At 40.3% G+C, this 20,471-nt stretch overlaps 1 protein-coding gene across 15 annotated transcripts in view; it reads right to left on the minus strand.

The window, feature by feature from the left end:
• sox6 (SRY-box transcription factor 6) overlaps positions 1 to 20,471 on the minus strand; it is a 145,345-nt gene that overhangs the window by 26,150 nt on the left and 98,724 nt on the right. For 14 of the 15 annotated variants that reach the window (XM_026216285.1, XM_026216290.1, XM_026216289.1 and 11 more), the window contains 3 exons: positions 16,520 to 16,643; positions 10,731 to 10,810; positions 1,339 to 1,488 (listed from right to left, as the gene is read on the minus strand). In XM_026216285.1, coding sequence (XP_026072070.1) covers positions 1,339 to 1,488; positions 10,731 to 10,810; positions 16,520 to 16,643 — 354 coding nt within the window. The remainder of the gene's footprint in view (positions 1 to 1,338; positions 1,489 to 10,730; positions 10,811 to 16,519; positions 16,644 to 20,471) is intronic. The other variant, XM_026216278.1, reaches the window with a different exon arrangement.

Genomic DNA, 20,471 nt, shown 5'->3' on the forward strand with positions numbered 1-20,471 from the left:
AGATACTGATAAAAATAAGAAATGTTCTGAATTTCTGAAAGATCATGTGACACTGAATACTGGAGTAATGGCGGCTAATAATTCAGCTGTGCCATCACAGGAATAAATTACATTTGACAGTTTTTTTTTCAATAATATTTCACTATATTACTGTTCTTTTTTAGGTTTTTTGGTCAAATAAATGCAGCCTTGTGAGCATAAGAGACTTATTTTCAAAAACATGTTAAATATCTTACCCACCTCAAAGTAGAGGGCTTGATGAGTAAAACACAGTGTATAATTTGATCATCAGTCCAGATCAACTTTAAAATCGCATCTCATCATATTAATGCATCTTGTGTAGGCTAGAAAAAGATCTGACTGGCAGTGTTGTACCGTCCAAACAGATGGGCCACATACAGAGACTGCCCCCAGCTCTTTACAAATCTGACTGCCAATAACAGTTTGTCATTCAATTACGCTTCAACTAGACAAACAAACAGATTGCTAGCTAATTAAGCACAGCGTATCTACATATGGAGTTAATGGGGCAAATATCTTGTAACATCTTTGATCAATATTAAGAGAGCGTATCTCATACAACATGTGTGGGCTAAATAAACTGAAGTAGAGTGTCTAAAAATGTCCATCCGACATGAATTGTGGCTCAGTGTAATCGCCAATGATCTTACCGTATGTTCTGAGATGTTGATATGTGGAGTCTCTCTCCAAGGGCAGAGCTCCAAAAGTCCTGGAGGAGCAGCTTTGCTGAGCGACTGAAGAGGATTAGGGGTGCTATGCACATACTACTATTTCAGTTCAATGATTTACCCCCCTTTCTATTGTGATATTAAACTAAACTTTTCCAAATGCGCTAGAGTTTTAGGTTACAGCCACAGCACAAGAAAGAAAACGATGATGTATATCAGTGAAGACTGATGGAAAAGTGCTATATGCTGCGAGTGTTGATCTTATAAAAGAAACAAAAGACAGTCATCACATCATCGTAGCCTCCTCAATATATTTAGATTATGTGCCTCTGATGTCATTGCCTTAGCTCGGGCCAAGAAAAATGTAATGCTCAGGAAAACATTGGCCAGTCATTGTCTTGAGAAACTATGTGTTCCAAAAATTGCTCTCCAGGAGCAGGGAAACCCATAGCAACCCTGTCCACAGAGTTCTGCTTAAGAGAGCGGGTGCCTTGTAAAAGCAGCCCAGATTGATGGGCTCAGAGCGAGAGAAGAACCAGACGGCAAGCGCTTGCTGCTGGACCTACCACAGCTGATTTAATGAACAAGGAAGTGGAGAAGACTAGGTCAAGTACCAATCCAGTTACACCAAATCGGGCTGGGATCGTACCTTGACTTGAGCCAGTGGGGTTGAGGCCCTCTTTTCATTCTTCAAGCCAGACGGGGAGATCTGCCCAGCGGAATTGTGGGGCTGGGGCAGCGGAGGCATCTTGGCTCCTGGAGAGACCTGCATGCTGGCCAGCTGGGCGGCGTAGAGTTGCTGTAAGGAGGGAGACAACCCACAATGCATTAACATCCAAAGCCAGACACCATTCAAAGACTTTATTCTCTCTTTTCTTCTCTCCCTTGCATTGCTTTTTCCCTTTCCGTCCCGGCATAGAAGCTCCATCAAAGGTCTAACTGTACATCAAACCCTGGATCCAGGGAGAGACAGCAACCCAAAAAAAACCACACAGCAATGGCACGCGTACAAGAGACTTGGAGCCACTCGTCTTTCCACTCATCACACAAAATTTGCAGACTGAAGCCTAGCTGCTTCTAAGATCAGATTTCCATCCCCTTGCTCCCTCTAGTAAGCTTCTTTGACATTTTTGTGTCGCTAGGCAGACACCTGAACTTCCTGCTATAATGGCACAACGCACGTTCCCCTAAAGTTACACAAACTCAAGGTAGTCGAGTTTGCATCATGCACTCTATCAAAACACATTCATTAAGACAGGAAGCCTGACAAAGAGAAGTCATGTTCTTCGGCTTATTTTCACTGGCTCAAGGTCAACATGTACGCTACCATCAGCAACCTTCCAGGGGAACGCATTCAGCATGCCGAAGTGCTGCGTGTCAATCACTTATCAGAACTGAGCAGTGAAAGTGTGAGGGAGATGTTTAGATTTCAGCCCTGAGACTGACTGTCATAACCTATTGAGAACGATTTTTATTTCAACAGATCACTAATATTCACACACCATGCAGACCAAAGAAAGAAAAAGTAATAACTGCATCATGCAATAACTATTATGCACCATTAAAAAAAAACAAAGCAGTGTTCGATCAAAAGGAACAATTAAATACAGTTTCAGTGCTGTGTATTATTTACAGATGCTTCAAAACAATCACACTTCCTTTCAGCTCTCTAGTGAGAAGACAGATGTGTGCATGTCTGCTTTCCCTCAGGCAAATATTGATTAGCGAGCAGTTAAATGATTTTTCTTTTGTCTCTCATGTTAAATTATAGGAATCACACCAGGTCTAAAAATAAAAAATAAAATCTAATACCAAATATTAATAAAAACTGTAATTAAAATGCAAATAATACTAAAATAGCACTGTTCTGTGTTATGATTTCATGTGCATTATACAGCTCCTTTTTTATTTTATAGGTAACAGCCATTTATTTATTTTTTTTCGTATTTATATCCAGTCAGAAAAAATACAGCCCAGTGTACCATGTCAAAGAGTTTAGAAAATAATGTAAAAATTTCAGTGATAAAATATCACCCTTTAATGAATCAAATTCAGATCAGACTAAGCAGGACTATATTTTGCTCACATTATGATTTTACACACATAAACCAAACCCAAAAATACAATGGCTACATTTAAGCCAAATTCTTTCGGTCTCCCCTAAATTTAGAGGCCCAGTGCTATTATTCATATATTTTTACAGCCTTAGTCATTGTATTTTCAACCCAAAAAAGCACAGAGGTTTTTTTTTGAATGCATATGTTCCCGAGCGTGTTTGCCCTCTCTCTGCTCTCATTTCAGTTCCTTTCTGGGCTACATAAGGACTCCATTTGTCTGAAATGGAAAAAGTAGCACCAACATTAGTGGCCTGCCCCACCTCAGCCACTCACATAGAAAAACCTGAGCCCAGACAAAGCGTTTTGTGTCTACATGTATCAGTAGATATAAACACTAAAATACTCTCCGGTACCAAAGTTAAATGCTTGCACATTAGTGCCGCACAAAAGGGTCATTCTTCTTTGGGAGACCTGGGGCAAGCGCCGGCACACGGACAGCAGAAATAGCAGGCTGATTAGGTTCACACAGTGATAGTGCAGCTTTCCAGCCTGGTAAACAGAAAACCTTTGTCCCGCAAATCAAAACACACCATTGCTATTCTTTTTTTTCTCTATAAGTAGTAAGTGAACCTGTGAGTATGTGTGAGTATGTGTATTTGACTTGAGTTTGTTTGCTTGTGAATAAGAAGGAAGCCCTCGGCCCAGTCTGCTGGACAGATGTTTGTTAACAGTGCTGCTGCTGATGTGGATGGACAGAGGAACTCTGACCTTGCATGGGAAGAACTTTATCATTCAGAAAAAGCGTAATTGGCTTTTGCTTCAAAATAGAGCCTGGCGGACTGCCTTTTGTGAGACCTTATTAACAGGTCAAAGCCACAGGCTTAAGAGTAAAGTGGTGTGCTAGAAAGACACACAGGTAAAAAAAAAACAATAAATACTAATGGAGAAGTGTGACACGTGGCATGCTTGTTATTGTCAAGGAAAGGAAAGGAGAGGATGCTTGCAGATGTGTCACATTGAGTTGTGGCTTGAGTATTAAGGCCATGTGTTTTGATGCTGAAAGGTGTGAAAATAGACAAAAAGGAGACAGAGGGAGATGTTCTGATGCGGTGTGAGGACACATGTAGAAGTCTGTCTGAAGGGCATGTAATGTAGGGCTCCATTGGGCTTCCTCTGCCTGCCCTCCAGCCATACTGCAGGGTCTCTAAAGTAGACAGGGCCAACGCTAATGAGGGTCATGCTGAAAGTCAATGGCTGAACAGGGAATGGGGCAGCCGGGAGAAGCTGGCTTCATGCCCCCTGCCCCACAAAACTAAAAGGCTGAGCATGGTCAATCCCATCATTCTCAGAGTTAAAACAGTTTATTAATGCTTTGAATCTAGCTATAATAATAAAGCTTCCACTATTTCTGTTTCACAAATGAGGAGAGAAAGATAATATATTTACAAGGATTTTCATGATCATGATCACACATTCTGGTTTCTCATAAAATACAAGCATTCCAACTCTAATCAATATTTAATGTGAATTTGGGCATTACCATTACCATTACTTTCTGTTGAAAGAGTCTTTGTTCATTCAAAAATCTTGTGTTCATGGTTCATATTCAAACCTTTTTTTGGAAATCTCAAATTGATGCTACAGTATGTACTGGCACACTTAATTTTTTTCGTGACTTTTGTACAGCACCGTGAAAAAATAAAACATAAAATATAATATAATATAATATAATATAATATAATATAATATAATATAATATAATATAATATAATATAATATAATATAATATAATATAATATAATACAATATAATGTAATATAATATAATAATTGGTTAAATTGATACTTTTAAAAAAGGAACAAGAGATGAGTGACTGAACTCAACACACACACAAAGCACACGTGTGCACTAACACCAACAGACGTACAAAGTGGTGTATAAGCAGCAATCTGACACAGTGGAGAGCTATTACAGTGTGTACTGAAGCTGCTGGCTCTGAGGAAATGGGAGCTGATGGGGACAGAACACTAGTGGTGCTGGAGAGAAAGAGAGAGGCCGAAAGAAACTTAAAGAAAAAGAGAGGCAGAGATGTTGAGCTGCTCTCAGCATGTGGTTTCAGAAAGGCCTGCAGAGAAAAGGCCTGATCCACCCCAGTGACTCAGGTAATACCTTTGTCCACTTGAGCATTAAATGACTCGCTGCTATACAGCTTAGTTAGAGAGAGAGCGGCTCGGGAAATGGGGCTTTTCAATTCGCTCACCCGCAGTCCTCATACTTTGAGCGATACACACACACACACACACACACACACACACACATGCAGCCAGACTAGTATCTCCTGCCTCCCTCTTCCACACATATGCGCCAAGCCCATCTCATACCCCGAGGATCCCAAATGAGTGGGGTCCGCCCCAAGGTCAGGCGGTTAGCCTCTGATAATTAAAAGCAACCCCTCCGGAGACAGAAGAGGTTAAATGAGTGGGCCCACCGTTTCTGCCTGCAACAACAGTATTTGATGATCATCCAGATTGCCTGACACTTTCAGAGTATGCCGCTGGATGCATCAGCACTCAGGAATACTTTGCTTTCAAGTTTCCCAGAGAGCCAATTCAGTGCTCCACCTCTGAGTAAAGGTATGTAAACACTCAGAATAAACTGTTTATAAACTAAAAAAGGAATGATTGAGGAAAGTTTAGCTTTTCTTTTCAGGTCAAATATCATTCAAACACACTGGGCCCTATAATACAACCGGCGCAAAGCGCAAGCGCAAGTGTGTTTGCTAGTTTCAGTCCGGCGCCATTCACATTTTCCCATCCAGCGGCATGTCGTTTAATTAGCAAATGCATTTGCGCTCATTTTTGCAGCTCAAACCTGGTCTAAAGTCTGGCGCAATGTATTTTCTTTGTTATCTAAAGAGCGTACATGCTGCTTATTAAACACAGAGACGCACAGCAGCACACAAACATGCCAAATGTGAAAAAATAAAGGATTATATATATATATATATATATATATATATATATATATATATATATATATATATATATATATATACCTACATGTCATTATGGATCATCACATGGATCATCACATGTATCAGAATTAGGCTATATATTAGCTCATACAAAAACAGCTCCATTTCATCTCGGAGACGCGTTCTGTCTTTGCGCTTACAAAATTCCACCGTGTAAATAGCAAATCCGTCATGGCATGAGCGCAACTGGCACTTAAAGGGAATGGAAGATGATACTCTGATTGGTTTATTATAAAGAGAATAGGGACAACCCGTTTAGACCATGCGCCCGGGCGCGCCAAACGTTTTTCCTTCGTTAAAATAGCAAAAGTGGATTTGGACACGCCTGCACCTGCGCCGTGCGCTTTACACTTTGTGTTTAGATCGTTAAAATAGGGCCCACTGTGTTTTACACTGTAAAAATTGATGTTATAATAAGAGCTTTAGTGCAGTGAGCTGTGAATTTAATCAGCTTATGCGTATATACTATAAAGGTTCGAGTCTGACCTGGGTTGTTATCTTAATCACAACTTTTTCTATACTCGATTATACTATACTCAAAGTAAATGTTTGTAAATCTGAGCAACTTAATATGTACTTGCTCAATAAAATTATCAATTTCTGAAAAGGTCTGGGGTCGGTATGATTTTTTTTCAGTGGTAATATACTTCACCTTTATATTTAAGAGTGTTCACAGCATGTATATTTTCTGAGTTTTTCTTTGGAATGAAACAGCAAACCGAAATGGCTCATGAAACACTAGATTTGAGCACATATGATGGGCAAAAAGGCCATCATGTGAGGTTAAAACAACAACTTGAGTCTCTTGTTTGTTCTTAAAGAGAGGTGCCGACTGCTCTCTGGCAGATGCTGTGAATACAGTGGCAGATTTAGCCAATTTTACTGCTTCTAGCTATAATGGTGTATGACTGTCTCTCCAACTTATCCGCAAAGGCCCCAGTCTGAGCTCACTGAGACGTGTCCATGAGGCCAAAAAAACCCCACGGATACATTACCATACATCAAAACATAAGCACACTATACACACTAAATGACATACACTAAGGCGTGTGTTTGTGTGTCCTCTTTGGCTCTCTGTATGGGCACAGCTGAGCGGTAGCATGGGGAGAAGACTGCGTTACTGCTGCATGACCGACTCTGCCATTTCAGTAGCATTGGGGCACCCGCGTCCGTTTGCCACAAGGCTTGTCCAGGCTCATTGCCCAAGGCAGGCGGGCTGACCCAGGCCGGCCCAGATGTCAGAAAGGGAAGCAGGGGTGCGCCAGTGCGCTGCGCCAGTGCTTTTCAGTATGGCCAGACATCTGTCCCATCTGCTGGCGCTCAGCCTGCTCCCTCGTTCATTTGCCCCTTCCCCCATCTCAACCCATCCACGTCATTTTTTTCCTTCTATTGCCTTACATAGCTTCACTAACTTGAAGAGTAGGATGTGTCCTGCACATTCATGCTATACAAGCCTCCGCTAATGACCCTGTGCTGGTATTAGCCGAGGTGGTCATTCTAAGCTACATGGTTCGCATCTCTCACTCTCTGATTACTTGCTTCTCTGTTTTATAATTCCCTCTCATTAGAGTCTCTGCCCTGTGCTTGTATCGCCTCTCGTCTTCTAGCTATTCCTCTGGAGTCTCTTACACAGCACGCGCCACTCCTTTCCCCTTTCCTTCTTTCTCTCCTCTCCTCCTCAATCACACCAGCAGCTGTTTGCTCTCATTTCTGCAGCTCATAGTCAAAAGTGCTCCACTTGTTAGCTGTAGCAGAAAGCCCTGCTCCCTCACACATCCGGAAAGCAGAGACATGAGCATCCAAACAAAAGATAACACAGAATTTCCTCTCTTTCCTCATCGCCAGCAGAAGATTCGGAGAAGTATCCCTGACTCTCAAGTACAGTCTTAAATGCATTAGCAATAATGATGGCATATAATAAAGCACCTTTTGCACATCATTAAAACAAATAAAACCTTGATATGAGCATATATATATATATGAGCATATATATATATATATATATATATATATATATATATATATATATATATATATATATATATATATATATATATATCTCACAAGTTTATTTGAGATTTGTATAGAACTTGGGTTAAAACAACATATATCAAGGACAGAATGGCTTTAAGGAATTTGTTTTTCTCAAAGCAGTTGATGTAAGGTGATCTTGTACACAGGCAAATTAAATGACAATTCAAACAGACAAAATATAAAATTAAATTCTTTTGTAGAACAGAAAAGGATAATTCGTTTTAGACTGTCTGGCCATAAGGTTACAATCCAACACAATTTCTATCTGGAGGAGAGAGGTGTCACTTCTAATAGGGAAGCATGCCAGGGGATGGAGCCATTGTTTGGAGGCCGTGCCCAGCTCATCCTGATCCCAGAGAGAGTCTTAATGAAGAGACGTGGTCTGGGGAATAGTTTGAGCGGTTTTTCTCTGGTGACTTGTCGACAAGGACCAATCTGTCAGGGACGCACTGAGTGAAATTACTCGCCGTGTTGGGACACAAGGTGACAAGTGGGCACGTGTATTTGCATGTCGTCAGTCGCAGAAAATGTACTGACAAGCAAATTACGCTCTCAGATCGCCTGGCCGCTTTCATTTCCACTCCCCGGGACCTGAGGCCTTTTGTTAGCCTGCGGATGAGCCAGGGTGACGAGGAAGAGACAGGACAGAGAGAGAGAGAGAGAAAGAGAGAGACATTCCACAGCCAGCCCACTTACTGTTATGTCACTGTAAAACTGTGAGAGGTAGTACCGGCAACATTAAGACTGGCAGAGCGGCTGTCCCTCTTTCTGCATGACTGAGTGCAGCATTGTGGGAATTAATTCCTTTCCAATCAGAGTAATTTTTAAGGTTCATATATTTCCCCAGTCTAAACTGAGCAAATTAGGGAAAATTATACCTTGCCAGAATTGCTGACAAGTGGAGATATTCTAATTAGACTGATGCGCCCAGCCAGTGGCACGGGGTGGGTGGGTCCACTGGCACAGGAAGTGGGAATCTCATAGGTGAGGTCACTCCCACTGAGTGGATCAGTGATGCATAAGCCGTGAGAGCTCAGTGATACTGCTATTACAGATAATCACCCAGACACAGCCGACAAATCCATACATACCTCTCATTAACACTGACCTAGCGCTGGCCCTCATTTATCTGACATATTTAGAAAGATCTGTTTCCTTTGATTTAAGACAGGAATTCAAAGCTAGTTATTTCTGCTCAAAAAAGGAAGATAGACAAAAGCAGCCGCAGCCGCATGCTAGCACATACTAATCCTTACTTAGTTCATTACAACCTCATCTGCATCCGTCTGTTGTCATTTTCTTTCAAAAGAATGTTTTGCCTGCACTTTTGTCCTGAATGTGAACTTTTGCGTTCAGTTTCTTTCTTAGCCAGACAGACAAAACGCGAGCACTGACAGCATTATCATCGCACTCGGAATGAGATTCATCTCCTCTATCTCCGTCCTGATCATTTTTTAATCATCTTCCCTGTGATGATCGGAGCTCAATTGCGGTGGAAAGGGTATGTTTGACTAACTGGGCTTTCTTAGACTGAAGGGTACAGAGAGTAAATACCAATCTGCTCGGCTAAATCTGCGGCAGACAGACAAACTTCAATTAATGGGAATGCAGCTCATTTTTGTTTACTGTATTTTCTAAAGGTCAGCCAAGTCATGGACTCAGAGGCTCACTCTAAGCCCATTCCCAGGGTTAAATCTATTATCACGATGAATGGCTGAGAGGTCTCGGTGCCTCCTGATATATGACTATCCCAGACTCACGCTGACCCATCAGGAATGCTATTAATAGATGGGACAGGCCCTGGTTACTCCACCGCAGCTTACTGCTAAGGGAGAAGGGAAGACACGCTTAAACGTATGGATAAAAAAATGATTTTCAATCAATTTTTGCTCACAAGCTTGCTCCCTGTTTTAGCCCATTCTTACAAGCACATGCATATTCTAGAAATGCTCTTTAACATGAATAGATGCATTCCACACCTTCAACACAGATGACTGTTCTCCCCAAAGTCGCATGCAATAGCAAAGGGCTTTCCAGCTCCATCTGCAAGCATTGTTCCAACTTGCCAAGGCTCATTAATGCTGAGAGCGATAAGCTCCGAAGGACAAATTGTGCACATGTATCAGCAAGAAGAAAAGATACGAAATGCTCTCCTATCCTCTCTCCCCCGCACGTCCTCCTCCCTCCGTTCTCAGCTTTGTTTTGTAACATTCCCAGCTATCAGAGAGCTTGATGTCTAATTGCTATCAACCGCTTACCACAACAACTGTCTATGAATAAAAAAAGCGCAAATAAATAAATTTAAAAAATCTGTATCGCCTATTGCTCTCATTCATTTGATCCTTCAGTCTTTGCTCAAAGAACTTAAAGGAACTTAGGTGTATTTAAAGTTTGAAAGCATAACTCTAACAAATATTTGTTCTTAGTAAACAGGAAGGACTGACGGCATTTTGTCATGCTCTTTGTGTCTGACAAAGTAAACAAGACAAAAATGAAGATTAAAAGAAACAACTAAAATGACAAGGATGATGAGAAAAACTGTAATGAAGATATGAATCAATATTTAAGCACATGGAGATAGCATCTGAGATTGAGAAATGCTCCCAAAACAGCCTGGAGGGTCTTTGAAGCTCTTCCCTCAAAGTTACTTAGAATGGCGTCAACAGAGAAAGCAATTAAGGTATGACGGACCCTTGAAATAACCTTCGTCGACGCAACACCCGGTTCCCATACATAGGCGTCAGGGCTGCGCTGTAAAAACAGGCTGTATTGCAGATGGAAGGTGTTAAGTTTGTAGGGGTGGACCGGTGTGTGAGTGATTTAGCTCTAACTTGTTATTTAGCATACAGCTGGTTTGCTCACACGGTGCGGAGGGCTTGGCCCACTGCCCGTAAATTCTTTTGTGACTGTACATACCTGGAGTTGGAGAGGGTTGAGTCCTGACGCGGCAGCAGCTGCCATTGTGGATGGAATGAACTGCACTGGGTAGTTATCACCTGTCGGAGAAAGCAGGAGGGCGAGATAGTGAACAATGCACACAGGTTGAGACAATGAGCGGCCCAACGGCAGGCCAGACAAGTGCCAACACAGTTCCTGTGGGCCTGCCTACACCCAGCCTCGGCACTCAGCCAAAACATCTGCACTCACAAAAGAGTCAGCTGGCCAGTTCAGAGCAGGATTGACACAGGAACGTCTCTCTTTCTCTCACATTCTGGCTTTTTTTCCTACTCCCTTTTTTATCTTTACCCACATTTGCACAGTCCTTTTTTGATCTGGCTGTGTATTGTGCTCAAGGTGATGCCATGTTATTGTTTGCAAGTATCTACGATTTATATCATGCTCTGTAAGAAGCTTGCCTAGTCATACTTTTGTTCTACACGCCATTATGAGTTTTACAATGTGATCTGGCACAATAAATTATGTGTGTGAAAGGGAGACACGGTGCTGAGGCCAACTTCAACAGGTTCTAACAAGACAGTTTTCTGATCTAAATGCAGCTTGAAAGACATTTTCATCATGAGATCAAACACACCCAATAGAATCAATCAATACAATAGGGCAAACAGAAAACACAATAGGAATCAGATGGAAACCAACAGGTCTGAACAAACCCCACTTGGAAATATAGCTCTGGAAAACTTATACAGATAATTCAGTGCCTCTGAAAGTGTGTGAGATGTGTTTTGTGCTGTGGTTGTTGTATGTAATACTGTCTCTGGCTGAGGGAGCAGAGATTTGACTGAAGCGTACCCATGAAAGGGGACTTGGCCCTCTTTCAGCACCCACTTTTGCCCGTCACTTCTTCTCACAAACATATGGAGCTATTAAGCCACAAGCATGGGGTTAAACACATATACCCTCCCTCTTTTTACCCCCCTTACTCACTTTGCAATCTGACTGACCACAGCACATTGTGATGCAGCCTGGGAATTTAATCCCAGCCTGTTGCAGAGGTAAATAAAGAACACAACTGAACTGATTTCAAATGGTGCAATGAGAGTCGTAGAGAGGGTCATTATCATTCAAGTCTCTCTCTCTCTCTCTCTCTCTCTCTCTCTCCCTTTTGCACTGTGCTTGTGGTAATATGTTATGTGAGCCATGGGCAGTTTAGGTGCCAGCCGAGAACACTAGGCCAAGGCTAATGGGCTGGGGGCTGGGTGGGTAGCCAGTGTCTCAAGTAGATGTGGTCTGCTGCCAACTTTCTCTGTGTCAGTATTTGAATGTGAATGTAGTTTAAAAGGCAAATCTGCCTGTCTGCAGCCAGTGGATGCCATTGCAGCTCCAATGACACTAGTGCCCAATAGGGTTTTTTCTCCAAGCCTGCTAAGGCCAAGGGGTCAAAAGCATATTATCAGCTCACCTTGGAGCTCAATTGTGGGCTCTCTCACATATGATTCAGCAAACTGTTCCATAAGCAGTGTTGATCTCATCAATACATACATACATATGAAATATTCACTACAGTTAAAATATATTTTCATCGGAAGACAAAACAATAACTTAAAGAGTGATGAGCTATGCTGCTGGCTCACACACCTCAGTCCAGACAACCCAGAGCCTCCACTTCAACATGTAATTCTGTCTGATAGCATCACTTTATTGGAGAGGTACCTCATCAAAGCAAGTTTTGCTAAGACATCAAGCAGGAAGGGGCAGACCTCCTAAGATCTGATCACAATACTCCACTGTCTTCTTTTCTTTAAAAAGGGCCAGGCATGCTTCTGAATAATGCTTAAAGTGCTTTCTCTTAAAGCATTGCTAGAGAGACTCATAGCATATTCTGTTTCAGCCAGGTATCATGCTTCAAATCGAGGCCAATTTGGACTGCCATCTTGGAACAGGGCCTATTCAAGTGGAAGGACCCAAGGGTCTTGCACAGGGCACCACTACAGCAGACGTGGACTAGTGCTCCATAAGAAGCGAGGGCTGCAAGGCTAATGAAAAGGTGGAGGAGAGTGGGGAAGAACGGCTGGCGGAGGGCTACTTCTGCAAGCTCTTCACTTCTACTCCACCTGATGCCAAGAGCCAAGCATGTGGAACATTCAAGACAAGTGGGGCTCTCTTTGAAATCAATGTTGTTTTTTTAAAGGGCTCTGTGTCAATCATGCTCAGGAGCCTTCTTTCAGTCCAAGACTAAAGGCTCTTTTTGGTCAGAGCTGTGGACCGAACAGATGTAATGTAAAATGTAAGAACTGTTGGCCATGTCCCATTCCTCTTCCTTCATGAGTGCAAATCTGAGTTGAATTGGCTGTGCTGAACTGGAATTTTTCCAAATGAAATGAATGTAATGAATTGTAATCTATCTGTACACTCAAAAAAATGACTCTTTGGCTGAACATGATTCTATCATGGACAGTGGTTCCACATGTTTGTACCATGTTATTTGGACATGAATAAATCAAGTTATAAGGACTTGTCTACCTTTAGTTGAGTTTACTCAGTTTGCTTTAGTTCATCCTACATGAAATATCTGAGTAGAGATAATATGTTTACATCATGTAGAACCACTGTCCATGCAAGTTTAGCCAAAGTGTTATAAAAACATTAGCAAGTAAGATATAACTTTTCTTTACACATGATGTTAATTGTTTGCAGTTTAAGGATGTTACTATGTGTACATCATACACTAGCACTCTCATTAAAGTTGCTTTTTTTTAAATTAAGTATTTTAGACGTTCTTTCAACCAGGTCCTCAACCCAACCACAAGCTCCACACTTCACCACAATGGTAACTCGCACAAAATACACCAATATAAAGTCTTTTAAAATGCCCACATAATAGAGCATTATACATGAAAAAGTCTCCTTATTATCACATTTTATTAAAAACTGCATAAAATAACACTTTATTTCAACATTTTCTCTCCCCATATCCAGTCCTGTGCAAAGCATGATGGGAAGTGTAAAACTTATTTTGAGGGACTTGATTGAAACATGTTCTTTCAAAATGAAAACTTTATGTTAAACCAACGAGAGACAGGTTTAAGTCAGTTTAACATGACACAATCATGTTGAAATGAAAAATAGCCAAAATGGCATTAATTCAACATGAATTGTTCAGGTAAAGTGAACAAAACTAAAAATTCATTTTTTTGAGTGTATATGGTTTAAATCCTTCCATTAGCTTTTCCTGATGAGCTATACTAATTTCCTTGAATTTCGGTTCATTTTAATTATTCTGTCAAATTTGAAATGCAATTCTGCTTTCTGTTTGATGCCTGAATTCAATTTAAATTCAAATTCAAGAATTTAAAATGGATTCTCAATTAATTTCTGAATAGAGCACTACCCTGACATTTATCAGCTCAAAACTGGGATCATTAATCGCCTGACGCACTTTCTCTGTGACATGAATGCGCCCCAGGCGAGTATCTGTACTATCACTGGCTGTCAGCGTTCTCGCCAGCGGGGCCATCGAGAGCTCATTGGGACCCAAGGGCCATGAACATCCACAATCATCAAAACATATGTGTTCATGTCTGCACGGGGGGGCACCACTATCTTCCACAAGTCTATTTGAATAAAGAATGACCTGATCCTTCTCTTTATACCACGCCCAAGCCAATGAGCACAGTGTGAGAAAGGGGATCTCTGCTGTTTCACTGCAGGGTAAGGGCCATCAGCACTGGGCCTTGACTGCTTGCACTGAGCCTGGCCGCACTGCCCCATGCTGGGCAGTACAAACAGCAATGAGTCCTGTCGCATTATCCGTGGCAATAAGTTGAGCCATGTGCACTAATGGCAATAAGCTATGGCCTAAACTTTCTCCACTCCGCTGTTTTGCAAATTATGAATAATGCAAGTGCTTTACACACACCAAGGATTCCATTACAGCTGCTGTTATTTGTACTAAAACGCTTTCCATGTCAAACATATTAAAAAATCAAACTGGGGAAAAGAAAGCCCTCAGGCTCTTTGTTCAACCTGTCATGCCTTTGTAGTTCCAAAATAGCTTACTTTATGTTCCATCATTTACCTTTTTAGTTAATTTATTAGCTGCTCTTCCACACCCTGTAATAATCTCACTCTCACCTGCTGACTTCTTAAGCCTTCCTCCCTCTCATCAGCCTCTCTGTCTAGCTTGCTTTCTCCTTTCTTGCATATTTGCCTTTTGATGAGGTGCTGACAACAAACATGGTTTTCCAAGGCATACTTTGAAGACAAAAAGAAAGCTTTTTTTTTTTTAATGAGCTGCACTGATCATTTATTTTTTCTTCAATAATTTAAATTTTCTTCTTCTTAATCTATGTTCCTTTTAATTTCCTACAGGTCTACTAACACAAATCAGCAGCTACACTGAAAATCATTACATGAACATTCTTATTTCTCTCAACAGTCCTCTGTGGTAAAGAAAAAGGGGGGAAATGATAGAAGGCTGTAAATTTAACTAAGTGCTACGGATCCTTTGAGAGGCAGGAATATACTTTTATCGGTTAAATTACAGAAACTGAGACTGGCACATCCCTTAACCTCAGAACAATGGCTGGATATGAGGGTGAGGGATACTGGCAGTGAGTCAGCCTGCATGTTGTAGCAATTTCCTACAAATTTGTTTTTGAATTTACAGTCCTTGCGTGAGGAGCAGTACACTTTTTCACAAAAGGAGAAAAAAGGCATGCCAGAACAAGTACAATGGCTGCTTCATCAGAGTCCCGAAAGAGAAAATGTGCACCACTGTGGGTCACCTTTTTTTTCTCAAGAGACAGAAAGAATTAGGGATAGTGATAAATCGCTAGGTAAGTATTACTTATTGGCTTTTAGTATCTACAGATCAGTGCCAATTACACATCCCTCACAAAGGTGACAGTTCTAAATGTGAAATATATATATATATATATATATATATATATATATATATATATATATATATATATATATATATATATAAATATATATATATATATATATATATATATATATATATATATATATAAATATATATATATATTTATTTCACATTTAGAACTGTATATTAGTATTGTGTTCTCAGCAGATTTATGGCCCATGAAGTTGAAACCCTTTCATGCTGACGGGGTTTGTATTCCATCCCTCATTCACGCCATCCATTGTTCTGAAGGCTCGAAACGCCTTGAACTCTGCCAAAAACAGGCTGCCTCACCGAGGTGATACATTTCACAGTGCTCAGAATTAATTGCCTTGACAAGGAGGGCTCGGAGTTCTGCTCTCTGAATCCAAAGGGTGGGCTCTTTAAAAACAATGTGATGATTTGGTCAGGGAAAGCAAGCGATGATAAAATATGAACTGTGGAAGTTGTGAAGAGGTAAAGAAAGACCAAAAGTGGCCTGTATATTGTGAAAGTGAAAAATGGTGAAGTAGAAAAAAAACATACCACAGATAAAAGAACAAAAGAAAGATGTCTTGTCTCCCCTTTAAGACAGTTGTTGGACAATATTGTTCATCATTCAACGTTTTCATTTTTGGGTGAACTTGATTGACAGCAGTAGTAATATTTTTAATATAATGCAATATTATTAAAAAAATATTCATTTAATATAAATGTATTAATATTAATATTTAAATATAAATGGAATGTGAATGGAATGGAATGTGAATATCTACAGATATATCTGATTATAAGGATGACTTTCAGAAATTCAGACAAACCTTTTATCCTAAGTGTACAAAGAGCAACAGGAATAAAGCTGTGTAGATGAAACTCAAAGAGCTGAAGTGTGTTCTCTTACCTGGCTTATAGGACATGCCTGGGGGGAAGAGGAAGCCCTGCTGGGCTGCCGCGGCTGCTGCCAGAGTGCGCTGGTCGTGTGGAAAAATGGGGATCATGAGCGGAGGCATGTGACCCTGGACCTGCTGAACACAGAGAGAGAGGAGATCACACAGGAGCCTAACACAATCTGACAGCTCTGCTCATATTCTGACTCAGATCCACTTCACACACACATACCAAATACCTGCACCCAATGCCCTCCAATCACACGTCAGCGCTTCAAAGAGGCCATCGCACGCACATAAACAGTAGAGTGTTTATACTCATGTATATCACAAATGCTCGATTTAGCATGTTAAGGTTGTTTGAGTAATATCTACATAATATGTTACTAGATAGAAACAGAGATGTCAGGAAGACATTCCTAATTAAACTTAATTATGAGACTGACAGAAAATGTGGATCCTCTCAAAAATACGGCTCTTGTCTCTTGTTCTTGGAAGGTCATTTATATTCATGATAAATGCCCAAGGGAGACCGGTAATATACAGCACCTGTTTTCAGCTGTGAAAAAGATGGAATGAGACCAAAAGCTTGTGCATTTCTGATATTTCCTCTATAACGTCAACACCTGGCATCGTGTGTGGTGCCTTTCAAATGCTCTCAACCATGTTCATCTTCATTCCAGCTTTATTGCAAAATAAAAGAGAGCGTTAATGGTGTGCATAAGGATAACATTAGCTCTGTGTAAGAGTAAAAACAGACACGCTGAAATAGAGACAAAGAAAAAGCGAGTCTGTGTGTATTTAGGGATGTGAGCGGCTTCCCATCGAAGTTTGAAAACACATGTTTGGGGAGTGTTGGCCGGACCCAATCTTGCTGTCATTCTCTGCTTCCTGCCTGTGTTTGATAGGCTGCAGAACCGCTACCGTGGGCCAGGGCAGAGTTAATGCAGGCGAGCCGGCTCACCTCTGGGGATCCCAACTGGAGAACGGGTTAATAAAGGTCACCCCCCCAAAAAAATAAAAATAAACACATTATAGAATGTTTCTCCATTCATCGCTCTTAAAAATCAGCCTGCAATAAAAACCAGTCTGGACGCAATTACTGCTGCAGCACTGAGGCATGAAATCAACCTGAAACCACTTTCTGCTTCGCATTTCTAGCTGAGGTCTGCGTGATCTCCGTCTTTTTAATGCCGCTTTCGCCTTTCAAGCGCCTAATGTTAGAGTTCAGTAGGGCTTGTTCCCCAGGTGCTAAACAAGTGTTCAGGTCCACTTCAGTGATTTGGACTAAATAAAAAACTCCTAAGCAAAAATAAATAGAAAAAAAACCCCTGCATTTTTCTGTTTACAGAGCTTTGCACTTTAAAAAGTGGATCTACAGAGTCGAGACTACCGAAATGAAAGAACTGCGTGCGTATTTTACAGATGTGACAAAAAATGATGAATGAGAGCGATCAGAGGGCTCTTTAACATGACCTCATGGAGGTGTTTGTGGAAATGGTTTACTTGCATGTAAAGTGAATCCAAATGTAAGTGGAGTGAGAGGGACTATTACATAGAAAAGATGAAAAATGTCTGTGACGTCACCACCTACAGTTCTATACTACATTTAAGTGCTTTAGAAAACGGCTCTGACCATCTAAATTGTTCTCCTTCAGAGGGCCACTAAGGTCAGACACATACATAATTGCCATTAGCTTTATTCACATTACCCTTGCAAAACAAATCAGTCTAAAGCCACAGTATTACACAGAACAGCTGCTTTTAAAGTGGAACCAAAACACAACTGTTCCTTAAAATGTCAGCATAGTTCTGCACCAAAGCTCACAAGCACAATGACAGAAACACCTGGTCTGCCATGCCTTAGCCCATCTGTTCCTAAACTATATCATCAATGTCTTATTTGATTCAAATCTAAATCATTTAAGATGACCTAGAATTAGACATCATTTGAACAAATTGACAAACAATGTTTAATAATAACTCTGCTAATCAAACTGACTCCCCTAATGCTGTTTCAAAAGGCACAAACAGCAAGAGAAAGAAAAAGGGAAGGTACAAACAGATAACTTGCCCTCAGTTTGCAAGGTCGTGATTAGCAGTAATGAGGCCTTTACAGTAAAGTTTCATTTACACATGGCACGTCTGTGAGTGGCAAATCAAATAAGCATCCTTAAAGTGGGGACTAATAGTGAAGGTTAGCTTTCAAGCCTGTCAATTAACATACACTGGTGGAGCTGAGCAGACAATGCAGATAAAGATTTAAAGATGATCACTGAATGGAATTAAGTGCCTGCACTTAGACAGTTGGAAAAATTGCATACTGCATTCTGCATTGAAGCTCGCTTATTATATGCGTCAGTCTCTCTCATTCAATGGATCTATCCGTTTCTCTATGTCTGTCTCTCTGTCTCCTTGCATCCATGCATGCTTACACAAAAGAACATTTATACCAAACTAACAGTAAAAATCTTTCAAAGATTTATTACTGCTACTATTATTATAAAAGTTATATATAACATACAATTATAAGTTACTAATAATAAACAAGTATTATTTATAATATTCTTATTTATAATATATTTTTCATATTCTCTTAATATTAATTGAATATTATTTAATAATTTTTCCTAGAAATTTGAATGTATTGAATTTATATTTTTATATATTTCTTTTTAAATTAATTTATCATATAGATTATTATTCATTCATTAAAACAATTAATAAAATGAATTAAAACAAAAATGTACAGGTCAAAAAAAAAAGAATTCTTCACAAATTATATATATATATATATATATTTATATTAAAGCTAAATTGATAAATAATTAATTTGTATTATTTAATTAATTTATTATATTTATGAATTAATACATTGATTTAAATGACTAGAAACATAGATATAACTTGAAAGAAACAAATAAAAAAAGACGATTCTCGAACAAAATAATAAACACACCTGCTCATACACAATATACACACAGCAAGGAAACTCTTCAAGACAAGACTAAATCTGCTCTGCCACCATAAACAGCTAGACTGTTGCATTGTACCTCATAAAGCAGTCTAATTCACATAAATGTATATACTGCATTGTAAAATGGATTGTCTATAGTAGTTGATCCATTTCTACTGCCACACACACACACACACACACACATACATATACATATACATATATATATATATATATATATATATATATATATATATATATATATATATATATATATATACAAATATATGGTACGTGTGGCATGTATGAACATGTATTTTTGTATCTGTGCCCTGATATTTTGGCCCTCCCTCCGTCATTGTGCCAGGCGACTGGCTGCATGCAGCATTAGTATTGCCAGTCAGATCTTCAAGAGCATGAAAGAATGAAGTGGAGCAGATGTGAGGAGGAACGCTCAGGTCTCTGGAAGCTCTGAACCTCATAAACTCACCTCACTGTAGGCCTGCCTCCTATCTGCCCTTTGTCTATCAAATCCTTAGAACGAGAGGATGGGATAATGCCATTCCTTGCCATCTGCCCTAAAGCTTCATTAAAGATACATGAACGAGCCCCATCTTATGAGGAACAGGTGCCATTGTTTGTCCCCGAAGACCTGCTGTGGCGAGGATGTAACTCGCGGTACTTGAGGAAGAGCATCTGTAGCAATCAGTCAGGCTGTGTAGCTGGCAGCCTCTTTCTCTCTTCACACGGCCGACCGGTTCATGGGGGTGTACAGACACACACACAGAGAGAGAGAGAGAGACAGAGAGGCCTCTTCACCTTCAGCGTCTCGCATATATCATCAGCTCAGTGCAGTTGATGAAGTCTGTGGTGATACACAGCACAATCTGTCTCTCTGTCGGAGATACACGTATACTGTCCCCTGCTCTTAGATCAGGCATTCTTTTACCCTCCAGTAAGAACACAGGCCATGTTGGGAAGCTTTGAAACTGCAGCTTGTCAACAAGCTA

Source organism: Carassius auratus, chromosome 32 (genome assembly GCF_003368295.1).
Source record: "Carassius auratus strain Wakin chromosome 32, ASM336829v1, whole genome shotgun sequence".
Lineage (NCBI taxonomy): Eukaryota > Metazoa > Chordata > Actinopteri > Cypriniformes > Cyprinidae > Carassius > Carassius auratus.